The 18,600-nt window shown below is 39.0% G+C and overlaps 1 protein-coding gene across 2 annotated transcripts in view; it reads left to right on the forward strand.

The window, feature by feature from the left end:
• Positions 1 to 364: 364 nt before the first annotated feature.
• The window catches only part of Rab3gap1 (RAB3 GTPase activating protein catalytic subunit 1), a 61,195-nt gene continuing 42,959 nt past the window's right edge, over positions 365 to 18,600 (forward strand). The window contains exons 1-6 of one of the 2 annotated variants that reach the window (XM_052199863.1): positions 365 to 449; positions 545 to 600; positions 5,838 to 5,913; positions 10,696 to 10,828; positions 13,004 to 13,082; positions 17,917 to 18,036. In XM_052199863.1, the coding sequence (XP_052055823.1) occupies positions 432 to 449; positions 545 to 600; positions 5,838 to 5,913; positions 10,696 to 10,828; positions 13,004 to 13,082; positions 17,917 to 18,036 (482 nt within the window). In that variant the 5' untranslated portion in view covers positions 365 to 431. Of the gene's footprint in view, positions 450 to 544; positions 601 to 5,837; positions 5,914 to 10,695; positions 10,829 to 13,003; positions 13,083 to 17,916; positions 18,037 to 18,600 lie in introns of those variants that run through there. The other variant, XM_052199864.1, reaches the window with a different exon arrangement.

An 18,600-nucleotide genomic window follows, 5' to 3' on the forward strand; every position in this document is an offset into this window, starting at 1 on the left:
GTCAGCATGTAAATCTGTCTGTGCACCACGTGCATGCCTGGTGTCAGTAGAGGCCAGAAGAGGGTACAGGATTCCTTTGAACTGGAGTCAATGCGAACTGCCTGCCATATGGATGCTGGAAATCGAACTTAGGCCCTGTGAAAGCGCAGCCATCTATCTTAACTGTCTTAACTGCACAGCCATCTCTCCAGTCCCTCCAGATTTTTTAAAAAAACATTAATAAACCGCCTTGAGGAAGAGGGTATGCCATATTAAGTTCTGTCTCGAGGAAAAAAGACTTTCCACCTTCCACCAGGTCCTCTGTGGGCGGGCCTGCCCTGAGGCCCCACCCACTACGCACCGAGGTCCCGCCCATGGCCACTCAGTGCCCGCCTCCTTGCTCCCTTCTTCCCGACAGCCTTCGCGCGCGGCCTGACGCTCCGCTCCGCAAGATGGCGGCGGACAGTGAGGTAAGTTCTGCGCCCCGGGTGCATCTGTCACAGAGTTCTGCGGCCGACGTCAGTGGCCCGCGGCTTACTGTCTGTGCTCTTCTCTCTCCCCGCAGCCCGAGTCCGAAGTGTTTGAGATCACAGACTTCACCACAGCCTCGGAGTGGGAAAGGTGAGTAGTGTTTTGGTCCCGTCTGGCCCGGGGCGGACGGCGTCACACAGGTGACGCTGTTTCTGAGGGAGACGCCCACGCGTCGTCTCTCCTTCCGTGCCCTGGCAGCCTTGGCTTTTTCCGCATCAGTCATACAGACAGGTCAGACCAACCTTCAGACTTCGCCTTTAAAACAAGTTGTGTTGACTTCCAGATCACTTCCCTGACACAGAAAACCATTTCCGAGCTCGCTCCTGTTGTCATGTCAGTTTGCCTCAGCTGTCATCAAAGCCATCAGCTAAGGAGGGGCTGTGTTTTCTTCCTGTGTTTATTGGAAGAGACTTTTAGCGTACCGATGACTGTTCAGCTGCCGTACTCCTACCATCTTTAGCCTGTCTTCGAGAAATTAAAAAAATTAAAATTCTGTTAGTTTTCTATTCCCTTCCTTTCCGTCCTTCCCCTCATCCCACTCCTCCTTCATTTCATATTTACAAATAGCATGTTTACATACATCTTTGGAATGTTTTGATTCACATTCACATCATTACATTTTAAATTTGCTTCTGTGCCCCGGCTTCCTGAGCTTGTCGAACTCAGATGAACAACTGAGTTCCGACGAACATGTTTTATCACCTAAGTTAGTTGAAAACTAAATTCGTTGGCTTGATAGCTTACATAGCTATTGAGGGTATTGCTTGCAACGTTTGTAGGCTTTACAAATGTGTGGTTTTCAGGTCAGTTGGTGGCACAGAAAAAATATAAAAGATCTTTAAATAGTAATTTGACTTGTGTGCCCACCCTCACCCTTCATCGAGTCAGTAAGACTTAACACACTAGCAAGACTTGATGAGCAAGTACTGTGTGCCCTGAACTATCCTAAGATTGGGGAAATCTATATACCTTTTAAAAACTCCGACAAATATTTCAAATGTAAGCCAGTTGGTACTAACTAGTTAAGTAGGGAAAACGTGGGCTACAAAATTGTTGGAGACATTTTTGTAGGGAAAAGATAGGAAATCCCTGCTTTGAAATTGGGAAGGTAAACGGAAGCTGGGTGACGTGGCTCCTGTGTGTAATCGTGCCTACTGGGAAGGCTGAGTTAGATTGCTTGAGCTAAGGAATGAAGACCAGCCTGAGCAATCTAACAGATACCGCCTCGAGAAAAGAAAGGGAAAATGGTTTAGGGTTTGGTTAGACATGCTAAGGGACTGACATTGCTAGACATGTAAGTGAGGAATTGTCTCTGAGAAATAAATAAAAATAATAAAGTGAGATGTTGCCAAAGCGGAGGAATCTAGAGTTGGTGCACACTTGACTAAACATCCTCGAACTTGACTATGCATCGGAACCTGCTGGGCTCTACTCTCAGTGTTTCCCATTAGGTTTTAGGTCACATCACCAAATTTGCTTTTCTAGCATAGTCCCAGGTAATACAGATGCCAGCAGGTCAGAAGACCATATTTAGAAAGCACTGCTGCGTAAAGTGGTAAGAGATCTATGGTACAAGGGTGGTCTGGTTTAAGTTGTTACGTTGATTCATAAAGTGGAACTGTAATTAGTTGACTAGAGTGAACTAGATTTAGGAAGATGAGCTTAATGTAAGTCTCAGAGGAAAGGCGAAATTATGAAACTTCAGTTTCGTTCCAAAATGAAAAGATACATATCAAACGAGGATGTGCTTTAGGGTATGCTTACTTTAAAGTTGATATTTTGAAGGTAGTTAGAAAAATATGATGGTTAAGGAAACATTAATGATTAGTGTTTGGAATGGAAAAATGACCATTTTCCCTTGTTAAATAATTTAAAATTTCCTGACGGGAGTTGGAGAGATGCCTAGAGGTTAAGAATACCTTACACTCTTCCAGAAGACCCAGGTTCAATTCCCAGCACCCACATGGCAGCTCACAACTGTTTAAAACTCCAGTTCCAGGTTAACACCCTCATATAGGCATATATGGAGGAGAAACACCAGTGTACATGAAATAAATAAATTTTAAAAAGCGCCCTCTTTCCTGCTGTGTGAAGGTGGAGGCTCAGGTACAGGTGCAGGTGCACTTAAGATTTGGCCTCACCCATAATTCCCCGCCATGGCTGAGGAAGCATCAGTGCTAGAAGTGTAATGGATGCCAGTGCTGCTTCACATACACTAGGCCGCCAAAGCCTTAGACAAGCACCAAGGACACGTGTGTGCTTATATCAATTGTGACAAGCCCACGCATGTCAAGTTGGTGGAGGCACTTTGTGCTGGGCACCCACTCAACCTCATTACGTTTGATGACAATAACTAGGAATGGGTAGGCCTCTGTAAAACTGATCATCAGAAAGTGATGGGTTTCATCAAAGAGTATTTCAAAACATAAGAAATAAATGTGACTTTGAAATTTCTTAAGCCTTATTTTTTTAATTTCTTCTCAGTATTGAATGAAAATAAGGACATGAATGGTTCCAGGCATGGTTGAGAAGGAAGTTTATTGTAAATATGAGGGAGAGAACAGGGAGAGGCACCTGGAAGAGATCAGACTGAACTGGCCGTGTGAGGTAGTGGGGGAGGGGGAGAGGAAAAGAAGAGAGGGCAATGAGAAAGAACACACAGCCAGATGGCTGGGCTACAAAGGAAGAGAAGCCATGCTGGGGGAGGGCCTGGAGAGGTTTAGGGTAGGGGGAAGGGTATGCCAGCTGGGATGGCTCTGTAACAGGTACTTGTGGCAGAGACTGAGGGAGTCTACAGGTTAGCAGAGACCTTGATATGCTAATAGGTACCCCTAGCACAGGTTAATGGAAGAGCAATATGTTCCTATTGCCAGAGGTAGGGAGAATGGCTCCTTGTAGCAAGTAGGAACAGTCTTAAGTCCCTAGGAAATGTTAGCTTTTGTCTAAATGTTTGACTGGCAAAAGGAATTTCTTGAGACCTAACAAGTATGTTATATACCATACAGGTAATTTATTGAGAGGACTAAGTAGAAACTTAATTTTGAATGTCCATGTGTAAGACACAGTGTAAGACTTTAGGGATTTAGTAGCTAGTAAAAGCAGGTAAGGCTTAATGTGCTCATTGACCTGGGTTCAATAGTACTGTAGTAAAGAAAGAGGGTTCAATAGTACTGTAGTAAAGAAAGAGAAAATACGGTGTCCCCTTTCCCTCTCTCCCTCTCTCCCTCTCTCCTTCTCTCCCTCTCTCCTTCTCTCCTTCTCTCCTTCTCTTCCTCTCTCCTTCTTCCTCTCTCTTCCTCTCCTCCCCTCCCCCCCTTTGAGTTTTTGAGACAGGTTCTCTGTGTAGCCCTGGCTGTCCTGGAACTCGAACTGTAGATCAGGCTCAGCTCAAACTCAGATCTACTTGCCTCTGCCTTCTGAGTGCTGGAATTGAAGGTGTGTACCACTACACATACACTCTCTCCATCCCCTGATTGAAGGTGTGTACCACTACACATACACTCTCTCCATCCCCTGATTGAAGGTGTGTACCACTACACATACACCCTCCCCATCCCCTGATTGAAGGTGTGTACCACTACACATACACCCTCCCCATCCCCTGGCTGAGGGTCTTGCTCATATAGAGAGTATAGTCTAGCAGAAGAAATAGACATGAGTCGCATAATGTGACTAGTCTGTAATAGCAAGTTAATGTAAGAGCTACAAAGGGGAAATGGAAAGAAACCTGTTCTTCCAAAAGTATGTACAAAAGAACTTAGTATAGGAAAAGGAGTGATTCATCAACTAAGATATGGAGAATTGTTACAGAAAAAGTTACTATAGTTTTCTAATCAAATCTCAGTATTTGTAGGATATAACTGCCTCCTAGCCAGTTCTAAAATTCATAAGTAAAGTATTTTAAGATGTTTCTTTGGGGCTAGAGAGATGGTTCAGCAGGTGAGAACCCTGGCTGCTTTCCCAGAGGTCCTGAGTTCAATTCCCAGCGCCCACATAGTATTCACTACCATCTATAGCAAGATCTGATGCCCTCTTCTATCTTGCAGGTGTACAGTCTAATAGAGCACTCACATACAAACATAAATATTTTTTTAAAAATATGGTTCTTGGCTGGGCGGTGGTGGCACACGCCTGTAATCCAGCACTTGGGAGGCAGAGGTAGGCGGATTTCTGAGTTCTAGGGCAGCCTGGTCTACAGAGTGAGTTCCAGGATAGCCAGGGCTACACAGAGAAACCCTGTCTAAAAGAACCAAAAAAATAAAAATAAAAATAAATAAATAAATAAATAAATAAAAAGATGGTTCTTTTACTCTGAAATTTATTTTTTAAATTATTTTTATTATAGTAATAATACCTTGTACTAAGAAAAAATACATTTAAACCTACAAAGATAGCTATTAAATTTTGACATTTTATTTGTGTGTGGGTAATTTTTTTTTTTAAGATCAAACTATATCAGTGCTTGTTTCTACAGCTTTCTTTTTTCACTTAACATGTGGACCTTTTTCTTAAATCCTCAACCATTCTTCAGAACCATTTATAATGGGTATGCCTTGGTCTGCTGAATGGAAATTTTAAGAAGTTAATGAGAAGATTCAGTTAAATCATAGGCTGATTTATTAATTGGTGTCATTACTGTTTTAAAAGAAATGCATTAACTCATGCCAATGAAGAAAAAATCTGATGCCTTTGATTACAGTTGATTTTAATTACTCTAGAAGCACTTTCTAGATAGGTAGTAATTGCAGCTGCTAGATTGGATCACATTTTTCTAATATAAGCAGCTAGTCAAGTGTAGTCTTTTAAAGATTCATTTTATCATATGTGTAGAGTGCTTTTGCTTGAATGCCTGTGTGTGTATCACATGTGTGTCTGGTATCATCAGGCCAGAAGAAGGTATTGGATTTTCTAGAACTAGAGTTACAGGTAGTTGTGAGCCACTACATTGGTGCTGGGAATGGAAATTTTAAGGGCAGGGAAAAGTAATCAGTTGTATAACTATCCTTAATTAGTATTAATTTAATCTGTCAGTGTTTGCTTCTCTTCTACATTCTATCATATTAAAGAAGGAATTGTTTTTAGTTTATGTTTTGTGGAAAGAATTTATTGGGTGGATAGATTTAAATGAGTCAAAATTTAAGAATTCTTGAACTATACAACATTGTTTCTACTTTTATTCTATATCCCTAAGTTAGGCTCACATATTAAACTTGTTGAGCATTCTCTAATTGAAATGTTAGGATGTAAGGAAATGTCTTTTTAGAGAAATTGAATAGTACTAGGAAAAATGTTGGTTATATATTTAGAAAGTTTTCTTTCCTTCTTAGATTTATTTCCAAAGTTGAAGAAGTATTGAATGACTGGAAACTGATTGGACATTCTCTGGGAAAGCCACTGGAAAAGGTCAGATCTGTTCGCTTGTATCTCTAGACTGGTATTTACTTTGAAATTTTTATTTTTATGCCCCTTGCTACAAATGATGCATTTGCATTAAAATGTGGAATTTTTAAGTTATATAAAGTCTTATGAGCATCAAATAATAGCATCTGGAAGAATTTGGATTTGAATTTTTAGTAAATGATATATGTAAGATATTTGCAAAACTTATTTATTGATTGATTTCGATTTTTTTGAGACAGGCTCCCAATAGCTCTGGCTACCTATAGATTACTGTGGAGACTAGGCTGGCCTTGAACTCACAGAGATCCACCTGCCTCTGTCTCCTCAGTGCTTGGATTTAAGGCGTGCATCACTACTACCACCTGGCTCTTAAATTCTTTTCAAGTAAAATTGATCATTGATTTTATTATTATACTGAAAAGACCTTTCAATCTCAATATTGCTAGGAGGTTTCAGCTTCATGGTAGTGATAACAGAAATTAGATAGTAAGATCTTTTTCCCATATGAATACGAGCAAAAAAGCAACTACATATAGGAATTGCAGTATTTAAAGATATGTTGAAACTTATAGAGTAAATTGGTGTCCTATATTAAAATTTTCATTTAAATTTTTGAATAAAGAGAAAATGGGAAGATCTCAAACACAGATATTCTGTTGCATGCGAAACACCTACATAGCAACATTTGTATGGATTCTAACAAGACTGATTGATGGCACAATGAGCTGACTGTATCTGAAAGCCCGAAACTACAGTTTTAAAAACAAGAGCTGTCCCAGGCACTTGTGAGATGTGATACTGGTAGAGAGAGAGAGAGAGAGAGAGAGAGAGAGAGAGAGAGAGAGAGAGAGAGAGAGTGAGAGTGAAATTTCAAAACTTCTCCAGCTAGATTCGTTTTTATCTGAAGGAGGATTTTTGTGACTGAGCTATTTGACCATTGTGAAACTTGAAGTGCTGGGAAATGACTTAAGAGGGGATGTGAGGTATTGTGCATATACTGTGGAACCATACGCTATTATTGGGACTATGCCTGTTGACCTACTTAATCCTTAAACAATCTTAAGTGATGAGTTAGTATCCGACTCAATGAGTGTGGAATGAGCTCTGGAGTTCATGTAGTAATTTGCTCAGTTATTTTGCCAGCAGTTGATGAAAGTAGGGTTAAAGCTAGGTCTCACCTTTCAAATGTGTATTGTTGTACTTTGTGGTTTGTGCTATGATGAAATTTAAGTAAATGTAATATTATTTGTAAGAATTAAGGTAGATTTGTAAGGGAACTTTTTGAATTTTAGTGTTTTGGGCTTTGTAAGAATTAAGGTAGATTTGTAAGGGAACTTTTTGAATTTTAGTGTTTTGGGCTTTGTAAGACAGATAAACCTATAATCTTACTTGAAGTTGGGTGAAAATGGAAGGAAATGACCTTTGGAATTCTTTTAGCTTTCATAGTCAAGTGTAGTCATCACCCCTCATCAAGAAAACATCTCTTTGCAATGATGGAGAACATTATAAAAAAACACAACCAGTCAAAATGCAGAATTGTGGAGCACAGTCCCAATGGGATACATCTACAAAACCCTCCTGTCTGTGACCCCTGTACATTCCTATGACTCAGGAAGACCGCAGAAGAGAAGGAAGAAAGATTGTAAAGAGCCAGGGGATAAGGAGTTTGCTTTAAGATTGTGTTTCCTAATAATATTAGAAGCTACCCCCCAAAACTCTCACCAGCATGACTACCGAAAGTAAGCTGAACAAGAATGACTCCAATCAACAAGCCAAATCGGGCAAAGTAAAGTCCACAAGGCCTCAATCCTGCACAAAGAACTACAGGCAACCACCGAAAGCGGGAAGCGGAAGAGGTAGCCTTTCCCAGAGAAGAGCACACAAACTGGTTGTTCAGTGCCAATCAGTCAGCCCCGAAAGCATGCATACAGGTAGCACTATATAGATCAAAAAGGTTATATTTAGAAATATATGAGTGTGAGGACAAATGTTTATAGATTGTTGCTAGGGATTATACTGGTTTAGTAAATTAGTAGCTATAGATTCTCCTTCAGGGACCAGGGCTTCACTAACACTGAACACTTAGCTGTGTTTCCAGTACCAGTCATAGTTTCCCTCTTGTTGATGGGGTCTTAAGTCTGTTGGAGAGCAGTTATTACCACCAAGGTGTGTGTGCTACTCCTGCACCTGTAGTTACTGTGCCATGCTGGTCATTGTGGTTCATGGGCATCATGGCTGGGTAGGGTTTTTGGCTGCCTCCCTTCTTTGGAAGCTTGTATTATACCTTCTGGTACCATCAAATCTAGTACTCAGGGAGGGGGCATCAGATTGGTTGAAGCTCAAGGGGCGGACTCTGGGCTCTGATTCTGAAGTACATGACAGTGATAGGAATTTACCTTCTCCCTCTGGAGGGTAACCAAGGGTGACACCAGTAGGCCATATGTCTTGGGAGTCTCTTGGCCAGCAGCTCAAAAGAGGGCTTCTCGGAGCTGGAGAGATGGCTCAGCGGTTAAGAGCACTGACTGCTCTTCCGAAGGTCCTGAGTTCAAATCCCAGCAACCACATGATGGCTCACAACCATCCATAATGGGATCTGACGCCCTCTTCTGGGGTGTCTGAAGACAGCTACGGTGTACTTACATATAATAAATAAATAAATCTTAAAAAAAAAAAAAAAGAGAGCTTCTCAAGTCTGGTGGGTATTGTGGTTTTTGTTAGGTGGCTTTGGCTATTGGAGGGAACATCATCAGCCCACGTGAGATTCATTAAAAATATGTTTGTTTATACATTTATATTGTATTATACACTTGATCTTAGCCAAAAGGCCGAGAAGCGATTATATTGTATTATACTCATTATATGGTATAAGATGTTATATTAAGAGCCAGGCGGTGGTGGCACGCGCCTGTAATCCCAGCACTCTGGGACGCAGAGGCAGGCGGATCTCTGAGTTCGAGGCCAGCCTGGTCTACAGAGTGAGTTCCAGGACAGCCAGGGATACACAGAGAAACCCTGTCTCGAAAAAGCCAAATCCAAAAAACCAAAAAAAAAAAAAGTTAAAGCATAATATGCATTATAAAATATATTACAGATTTGTGTGTGCGTGTATGTGTGTGTACACTTAATAGTATGATTTCTTGTGACTTAAGACATCTTTATTGTTATTTTCCTTACCTCCCCACTTCTTTATTTGCCTCCTCCTCCCTTCCTTAAGTATTCCTTTGTACCTATTTACCTGATTAGATCATTTGTATTCCACATAGCTCTTTACCTTTCTCCCAAAAGATCTTTCTTAATTGTTAAAAAAACGTCTTAGCCCAACATAAGTCTTATATATTAACTTCATAAGCTTGCAATTTTATGTGGGTTTGGTTATAGAAATGAATATTCTTTAAATAAGGAAAAATTGATGTGCAGCTTTATTAAATGATAACTTACATTTTTGTCTTGATATAGATCCCATTTTTGTAATAATAAATGCAACAGAAGTATTTTTTTATAAAAATTTAAAACCATAATTACTTCATGGGCATTTTGGCAATTACATTTTTATTGCTATATTTTATTTTTTTGTGATTTGAGAGTGTCTGACTCTGTAGTTCAGGTTATTTTAGAGCTGAATCATCCAGGCTGGTTTTGAACATGTCTTAACTTTTGTTATTGTTGCTATTTGTTTTATTTTTTTGGTCTGGAAGCATCAGATGTGACTTTTTTAAAAAAATGATTGTTTTATGTGTGTGTGAGTGCATGTATGTATGTACGTGCATTGTGTACATGCCTAGGGCCTTGTGGCCCAATGAGGTTGTGCCCTCTGAAACTGAAGTTAGGGAGGTTTTTGAGTCATTATGTAGGTGCTAGGAATTGAGTGCAGGCCTTGTGCTAGGGCATCGAGTGTTCTTACCAGCTGAGCTATCTCTGGCTGTGATGTAGAAGATGTGAACCAGTAACACATTAATTGCCTGGTATATTCTCAATAAATTATCTTCCCAGAATACATGATTAATACCTTGCTTTGTTGTGTGTTGCATAAGACACACAGTGTAAACAGGTTATATTTATATTTAGTTGACTCATTTTTTAAATAAACATGGGACTTACTGTTTACTCAAGATTTCTTTACCTCTCTCTCTCTCTCTCTCTCTCTCTCTCTCTCTCTCTCTCTCTTGGTCTTTTGAGACTGGGTTTCTCTGTATAGCCCTGGCTGTCCTGGAACTCACTCTGAAGACCAGGTTGGCCTCGAACTCAGAAATCTGCCTGCCTTTGCCTCCTAAGTGCTGGGATTAAAGGCGTGTGCCACCATTGCCCTGCTTACTCAAGATTTCAAATATGGCATAAAATTATTTGGAAGTTAGGATTTCTGTAAGTCACTTGATATTTAATACTCTAAATTAAAAAAATTAATTTTGAAAAATCACATTTATTTACTTTAGTATGTATGTGTGTGCACATGTCTGCACACAGGCACACGTGCAGACACATGATAATGCATGTGGAGGTTAGAGGACAACTTGGAGGAGTCAGTTCTCTTTTGACATGTGGTTTCCAGGAGTCAAACTTAGGTCTTCAAGCATCTTGCTGACTCCAAAACTCTTCTCCTTTTTCATTTGCCACTATGATATGTCATTTATTCTTCTGAAAATTTTTTTGCCTTTATCATGTAGAGGACAACTGTCGAATGCAGTGCTCTGATTAATATGTAGAAAAGAGACAAAAGTCACTGCATGGTAAACACTACGATGACTGTTGAATAGGCTGGCTGATCTTTCTTTCTCTTGTTAAATGCAGGGTATATTTACTTCTGGCACATGGGAAGAGCGATCAGATGAAATTTCTTTTGCTGACTTCAGGTTTTCAATCACTCATCACTATCTTGTACAAGAGTCTCCTGATAAAGAAGGGAAGGATGAAGAATTGGAGGGTATGGGGTTTTTTTGGGGGGGAGGAGAAGGGTCATATTTGTACAATATCTTAAGAGTCTAACTTTTAGTTATTAGCTTAGTTTTCATAACTCAGTAATACCCTTAGGAGGAATTGTTTTGTAACCACATTTGAAGTAGCTGATGTGCTAGTTCTGCATCTGAAGTAGAGGAAGAGCCACAGTGACAGGCACTTTAAACTTGCTTGAACCAGCAGATACTTACTGAGTGCTGAGTATTCTATGTCTTTTTGAATGTGCACTTCAGTAGGGAAGATATGGTGTGGAAGTAACTGTAAAAGGAGGTAGAGAGTGATAAATGGCATGCTAAGGACACGTGACTTTCCACTCAGGTTGTGGGGGTGACTTAATCAGGAGATTAGGTTATTAGAGTACATGGAGATTGAGATAAGTAAGCCCGTAAAGGAGTGCAAGTAAAGGCAACTTGTGGGCTGCTGCGTGGGCCTACTCATAGAAGTGTGTTAGCGTTCTGATTGTTTGGAATGACTAGTTCTCTACCTTTCTAAACTTGTGTTATCTCATCTATAAAGAAATACTTTGTACCTGGAGGGTTACTGTGAAATTGAAGAAGACATTGAACCTAAGCCCTTTCCCCAGTATCTGATGTACATTAGCTATTTAAAATGGTGATTATGATTGTGATCTACAGTCTGCTCTGAGATGCACTAGTGTGTAAAAATGAGCAGGAGCTTTCAGCTGCTCATCAAACGGTAGTCAGTGGTCCTCCCATTGTCTTAGGGGATTCATCCCAAGATGCCTGAAATCATATATAGTACCAAACCGACTATATAGCATGTTCTATAAATACACTAATCTGTGAGAAAGCATAATTTATAAATTATCACTATATGAGATTGCCAACACTAATTCATAAAATAAACAGTTAAAGTTGATCTACTATGAATGAAAGTTAATAAAAAAATAAGTTATTTTTGAAAATTTCCATCAAGTATCATTGGACCATATTTGGTAGGAAACTCCAGAAAGCAAAACCATAGATAAGATAGAGGAACTGTACCTATCATAATCTTTCTAAAACTAAGTAGATATAATATATTCCATTCTTTTGGTCAAAGCAGGTTATCATTTATAAGCATGGGCCTAAAAGTGTCTGCTTTTCCTAGGTAGGGATGGTATGGTACCTTTTTTGTTATATATGTTCTTACAGACAAAACTGTGTGACTTCTGCATTTAGAATGAGAGAGTAGAGTGATAACAGTGACCAAATACACACACACACACATACACACACACACATGATAATAATGTAGTAACACAAAACAAACAGAAGTGAGTATCTTTTTTGAAAGAAAGAATAGGCAGGAAATGTTTACATTTCATGGGATGATAATCAAGGATATTCAAGTCCATATTATACTGATAAATGAAGGAAACTTCAAAATAAACAGTTTTGTTGACTTCAAGAAAGGGTGTATATTAGAGTTAAGCTGCTAGCGATGAGATGTGTCAGCTCAGTGTTTCTGAGACAAACAGGTGAAGAGGGCTGGTGTAAGAGAAGAAGATAGAAAAGGCATTGTCGCTTGTATGGGTTGTAATATATCGTTTGCTTTCTATTTGGTTGTGATCAGTGCTGTAACTAATGGAGTTTAGAAGAAAAATTTTAGTTAGCTTAGAGATACACATTTAAAGCTATATTACCAACAGTCGAAAGACCAAGAGCTGACTTTCATTGTTTTGGAGTTCTTTATTATTTTTGGTTAATCAGGATTTCAAAATATTGATGTTTTTCCATTTATTTTAGGATATTAGTAAATAATATGATAAATTTGCTAAGAAATTATAACTGGAGATATGTTTTATAAGCAAATACTATTTTTATGTTTTAAATTTGTTTTATATTTGTTGATACATATAATGATAATTTGTGTCAGTTCCTGATTATGGATCAGGATATAAGGGCTAAAGATACATGAGCTAGAAATGAAAAATTGAGTAGAGAAAAATGTTATAAAATTTTAAAAATGTAATGGAAAAAGCTAGTTATAAGAGATGACAAGGATTATTTATTAGGAGTCTAAAGTGACAATTGCTAGTCTGCAGTCTAATAAGACATGCTTTCCTTAAAGCATGTATAAAATCACTTAAAATTTTCAATTTTAAATGGACATGTTTTTTTACTCTCAAATGTTTTTGTAGATGCTATTCCACAGTCAATGCAAGATTTGCTATGTATGAATAATGACTTTCCTCCAAGAGCACATTGTCTGGTAAGATGGTACGTATCCCTTTTATTCAGATGTGTGCGAGAGTATGAGTGTCAGTGAGTGTGTGTGTGTGTGTGTATTTTGTTGTTGCTTGTTTGTTTTGAGATAGGATTTCTCTGCATAGCCCTGGTTGTCTGTATAGAGCACCCTGACCTCACACACATCTACCTGCCTCTGCACTCCAGGTGGCTGAATTAAGGTGTGTGCCATCACACCCAGCTGTGCTTTAAGGTGAGCCTAACTCTAGGTTCAGTGATTGATTAGGGGATTGACAGCGACTGCCTGTTACTAAAGCTGTTTATTATAGCAACAGGCATAAAGCACAGTCAAGCAGAAGACAAGCATTACAAACCTGCTGACATCAAGCTTGGAAGAAGTTTTTCTCATAAGATCCTGCAGGTTATACTCACAACAAATTATGACAACATATGAAACATCATCTATCAGGAAGGCTTTTCAGAGGCTCACTCCTCAAAGCTTTAAAGGACTTGGTCTATAGGGATACTTTGTCTGAATAGTGTATAGCAAAATTCAGACTCCCAAAAGGAAAACAGATATAAAATATCACCATATTATTTGCACAAGTATTTTAATTACACTGAGTAAGTTTAAGTTTTTATCAACCCAAGAATGATGAGAACCTTCCTCGGGTCCAGATTCCCAGATGCTAACCAAGAGTCAGTTTCATAGGTGTCTCCTAGGGCTACTGTCTCCTGCTTGCTTCGAACTCTTTTGCACACTGCACATCATAAGCCAGAGTGATACCTACTTATAGTTCCGATGAACAGTAGAGAACACTTAAATATCATAGATTTAGTGCATGTTATTATAAATGTAAGTAAAATATTGACTTCAAACAGTTACTTGATAAAATCAAGACTCACATATCTAAGTAACTATAAATGTAATAACATTAATGCAAGAAGCACCTTGCATTTGATGTTTTTTGATCTTTCTCAGTTATTCAGAGTCTCTGAACATTATTTTGGAGGGGTACATTTAGTATACTATCTAGGGACTATAACTCAGTGGGTAGAGTGCTTAGCATGCATGAGACTCTCAGTTTTATCCATCAGACCTCATAAGCAGATGTGGTAATACATGCTAGTAATCATTAGAGGGGTGGAAACAGAGACCCTGTTAAAATGTTTGCTATATTGCTGGTAGTTACTGGTAGATTATTCTCTTTCATCTTTCCTAAAAATTAGAAGAACAGCAAACAACTGTTTGAAGATGAAACATATTAAATATGCCTGTATGTTCTTTCATTTAAAAAACAATATTTTAAAACACTGTGAACTAGACACGGACATACCAAAATATGTTCCTTAAGTCAGTAAGCTATGGCTTTGGTAAGGAAGTAGACAGTGGCCAACTGTATGATACATGCTTATGCATTACAGATTTGATGGAAGGTCTGTCCCACTAATACACATAGATCAAGTCAAGAAAATGTTTCTTAGAAGAGCTGGTAATGTACCCTACTCCTCAAGGACACATGAGAGTAAGCATAGCTGGTTTGGTTTGAAGATGAAATGCCCACCATACCCATTAGTCAACTGGTGGTCCTTTTATAAGCTTTGGAATACCAGTGTTCATCTTCCATTTGTATGAATTTGAATCCTTCAGCACTTCATAAAAGCGGAGTATTTATCCTTTTGTGACTTAGTGGTTTATGCTTTTAAGGTTCATTTATGTGCATTTATTTTATTTTAAGGGTAACCATTCCATTGTATGATTTTGTGTGTTGGCTCAAGGTGTTTATGGGCATTCGGGTTGTCGCTTTGTTTGGATGCCATGAACAGGACTGCCTGCTTTTGTTCTTTTTGGTCTAGACCCAGAGGTGGGAATTCTAGGTCATTTTTAATTTAAAAATTTTTCTTGAGATGGCGTTTCACTGTGTAGTCTTGGCTGGCCTGGAACTCGCTGTGTAGATCTGACTGGACATGAACTCAGAGGTCCTCTTGTCTCGAGTGAGTGAGCCACACCTGACTGTTGGTGATGGTTTAGAGATCTTCATTCTGTTTCTCATAGCAGCTTTACCGCATTCTGTCTTCACCAGGACAGCCAGAGCTGCGGGTTAGGCTCTCTTCTCCTTTTCCTTTTCGATGACAGTGATTGTGAAATGTTTCACCATGACTCTGATTCACATGCCTTCTGCCGGCTACTGGTGTTCATCATCTCTTTATGGGATTTTAAAACAGATGTGTAACCTTTTGGGAGATGATAACTGTTCGCTTTTGTTCATTAAAATAATCTAGTCACTTACCTGGCCATGGTGGTGTGCACCTGTAATTCCAGCACTTGGGAGGCAGAGGCAGGTCGATCTTTGTGAGGTCAAGGTTAACCAGTGATGTATAATAAGACCTTGTGAAAAGAAGGGGAAAAAATTAGAAAGAACTAGTCATTTACTTTTTATTGTTGCTAGTTTTTTTGCACACACTTTCTTGCTCTTTCTCTTTTAATACCTATACTACTAGTATTTGTTGACTTGGTGAAAGGAATAGTTCCAAGTCTCAAGTAGAGCTTGTAAGGAAATGTAAATCAATGAATTATTTTGACAGCTAACAGATCATAATGGTAGGAAAAGATGTTAAAATTCAGAGAAGGGTGCATGTTTAATGGAGGTCATCAGTTGATGTTTAAGCTAACTCCTTAAGAAAAGATTTGGATCTGGAGATTTAGTCATGGGATGTGTGTTTGTGTACCATTTCACACAGAAAATAAAGCATAGAGGGTAGAAGATCTTGCAGAAAAATAAAAAACCTTTTACTTAGGCACCAACTTTATTGACTCAAAAGAGTTATTTGGCAACAGATATCAGTGTTGTTAGGAAGGCAGATATTCTTGTTTTTCTGGAACTTACCTTCCAGGAATGTACTGTACAGATAGATACATTTGTAGAATTCACTCATTGAGTTATTTCAACACCAGCAACCTTTGAGTAGAATTGGTCAATATAGATTGGTTCATGAAAGTCAGGAACAGATGGAACATTTCTGGAAGAACATCAAGAACTTGTTTTCTTCCAAGGATAATGCATGCACACCCTGGTGTCTTTGAGTTATCTGCTGCTGCCTTGGCAGGGTGAATCTTGATTCCGTGTGTCAGAGGGGGGAGGTGAGCGGAGGACTGAGTCAGTTTCACTCGTGAATCTTTGGGGACCCTCAGACTGTGTCAGAGTCACAGTGGCATCTGAACAGCGCACAGTATGAGATAGACTTTAGGGAAAAGGTTTCTGTTTGCTTTAGGTTTTTTTGTTTTGTTTTTTATTATGAGAGGATTTGTCAGAATAGGCTCACAAGATAGTCTGTGTCTCAGCAGTTCTAATCTGGTGACCAAGGTGAAGGAGAGTTTTTATATACTGCATTCCAAGGGATTTCTTGAGAAAGTTCATGAAAACCAGTATTTATGAATACACAGGCAGAGGCTAACTTAAAATAGGCAAATGATAAGAATAATGTCATTCATAAATTATTTTTTTATTTAAGTATTAAATAAAATTCAGTTAAGAGTATTAAGGAGATGAGCTGTTGGGCCAGAAAGAAAATCAAGTTGGCCTTAAATTATTACTATTTTTTAAAAGTTAGGCAGCAGGGGTTGCAGCAGTAGCTCAGCTGTTAGGAGCACTGGCTGCTCTTTCCAGAGGACCTGGGTTTGATTCCCAGCACCTATAGGTGGCTCACAACATCTTAAACTTCAGTTCCGGGGGATCAGATACCCTCTTCTGGCCTGCGTTAGCACCAGGAGTGGATGTGGTGCATAGACATACATGCAGGCAAATCACTCACTCATACACATGCAGAGACACACAGATTTGTGGCTTTAATGACTTGGCAACTAAATGAGAAAATATCATTGTTGTAGGTCCCATAGCAAGAGGAAGCCACATCCTAGTAATGTTGTAACCTCTGTCTAATATGTGTCCTGGAGTAGAGGAATACAAGAAATCTTTTAGGATACTTTATGACTGTATCTCAACACAGTACATGTATATCAAGGCTGGTAATTATTTCCTTGGCATTCAGGTAGTCTAGCTTATTTTCTACATTACTGGACACAGTAGTACCAGTTATTTAAGGTGAGAATTTACTTAATTCTTTCATACTGTAAACTGGAGGCGTGTGTGTGTGTGTGTGTGTGTGTGTGTGTGTGTGTGTGTGTGTGTCATGGTGTCCTTGTGAGTGTTAGAGGAGAGCTTTGTTGAGTTAGTTTTCTTTTTTTCTTTTTTTATGGGGATTCTGAGGATTGGACTTAGATTGTGAGGCCTGTGTGACTAGAGCCTTCTTACTGGCCCTGTGAGCTGATTTTTAAGACAAAATTGTTATTTAATGGTTACTATAATTTCAACAAATGACTTCATTTCTAATGAATAGAGGGAGGTGATGAAAAAGATGGAAGTAGTTCTTAAAGAAAAGTAGGGCCTGGGGTTACCTCAGTGGTAGAGCAGTCACCTAGCAAGCATGAGATACTACTTTTGACCCCTAATCCTCAAGAGAGAAAAATGAAAAAGAAATTCAGGCTCAGCAGGTTAAAATGCTTGAGGCATAATCCTGACAAAGTCAATCCCTGGAGCCCACTCACAGAGAACTGACTTCTGAAAGTTATCCTTTGGCCTTCACCTATGCACCGTGGCACAGGCATGACCACACACACATACACATACACACTGGATTCTTTTTTAAGAAATGAAGTTTTAAATGCATATGCATGCAGTTGCCATGTGGGATGGGGATAGGGTGAAGTAAAGTCTGATAGTACATATTTGGCTTAAATTTCCTGTAGGGAAACTTCTCATACTTTTCAAATAATGGCTGTCTTTCCTGGGGTGATTCTCTCTTGAAGGTATGGCCTGCGTGAGTTTGTGGTGATTGCCCCTGCTGCACACAGTGACGCAGTTCTCAGTGAATCCAAGTGTAACCTTCTCCTTAGTTCCGTTTCTATTGCTTTGGGAAACACCGGCTGGTAGGTATACACATCACAGATGTTGAAAATATGTTAAAATACTTGTATAATTCAGGGAAGTCATTGGTTATTAACTATTACTTTTTTTCTTATATTGAAGGGTTTAGTACCCACCCTTGCACATTATGATTCTAGAATCATATGTGAGGGTGAAGTTAGAGCTGTGCATGGTGGAGCAAGTCTTTAATCCCAGCACTCAAGAGGCCTGGGCCAGAGGACCATAAATTTAAAGCCAGCCTGGATTGCACAGTGAAACCTTGTCTCAAAAGAAAAATAAACCAAGACCCCCCAAAAGAGTATAATTAATAAAACCCTTTGGGAAGTCCTTCCTAAAGAAAATCCAATGTTCTTTATATATTTCAAATGAGGGATGAATTTATCTATAAAGTCTAATTTAAAAATTTGTATAATATTAGACATTATTTTGGAATTAACTTTTCAATGAATTGTTTTTATGAATTTTTGTGACCCTTCTCCTCCTCTGTTTTGTTTGTTTTGTTTTTGAGACAAGGTCTCACTCTGTAGGCCTAGGTAATTTGGAACACTGACCAGGCCATCCTCAAA

The sequence above is a fragment of the Apodemus sylvaticus genome, chromosome 12 (assembly GCF_947179515.1).
Source record: "Apodemus sylvaticus chromosome 12, mApoSyl1.1, whole genome shotgun sequence".
NCBI lineage: Eukaryota > Metazoa > Chordata > Mammalia > Rodentia > Muridae > Apodemus > Apodemus sylvaticus.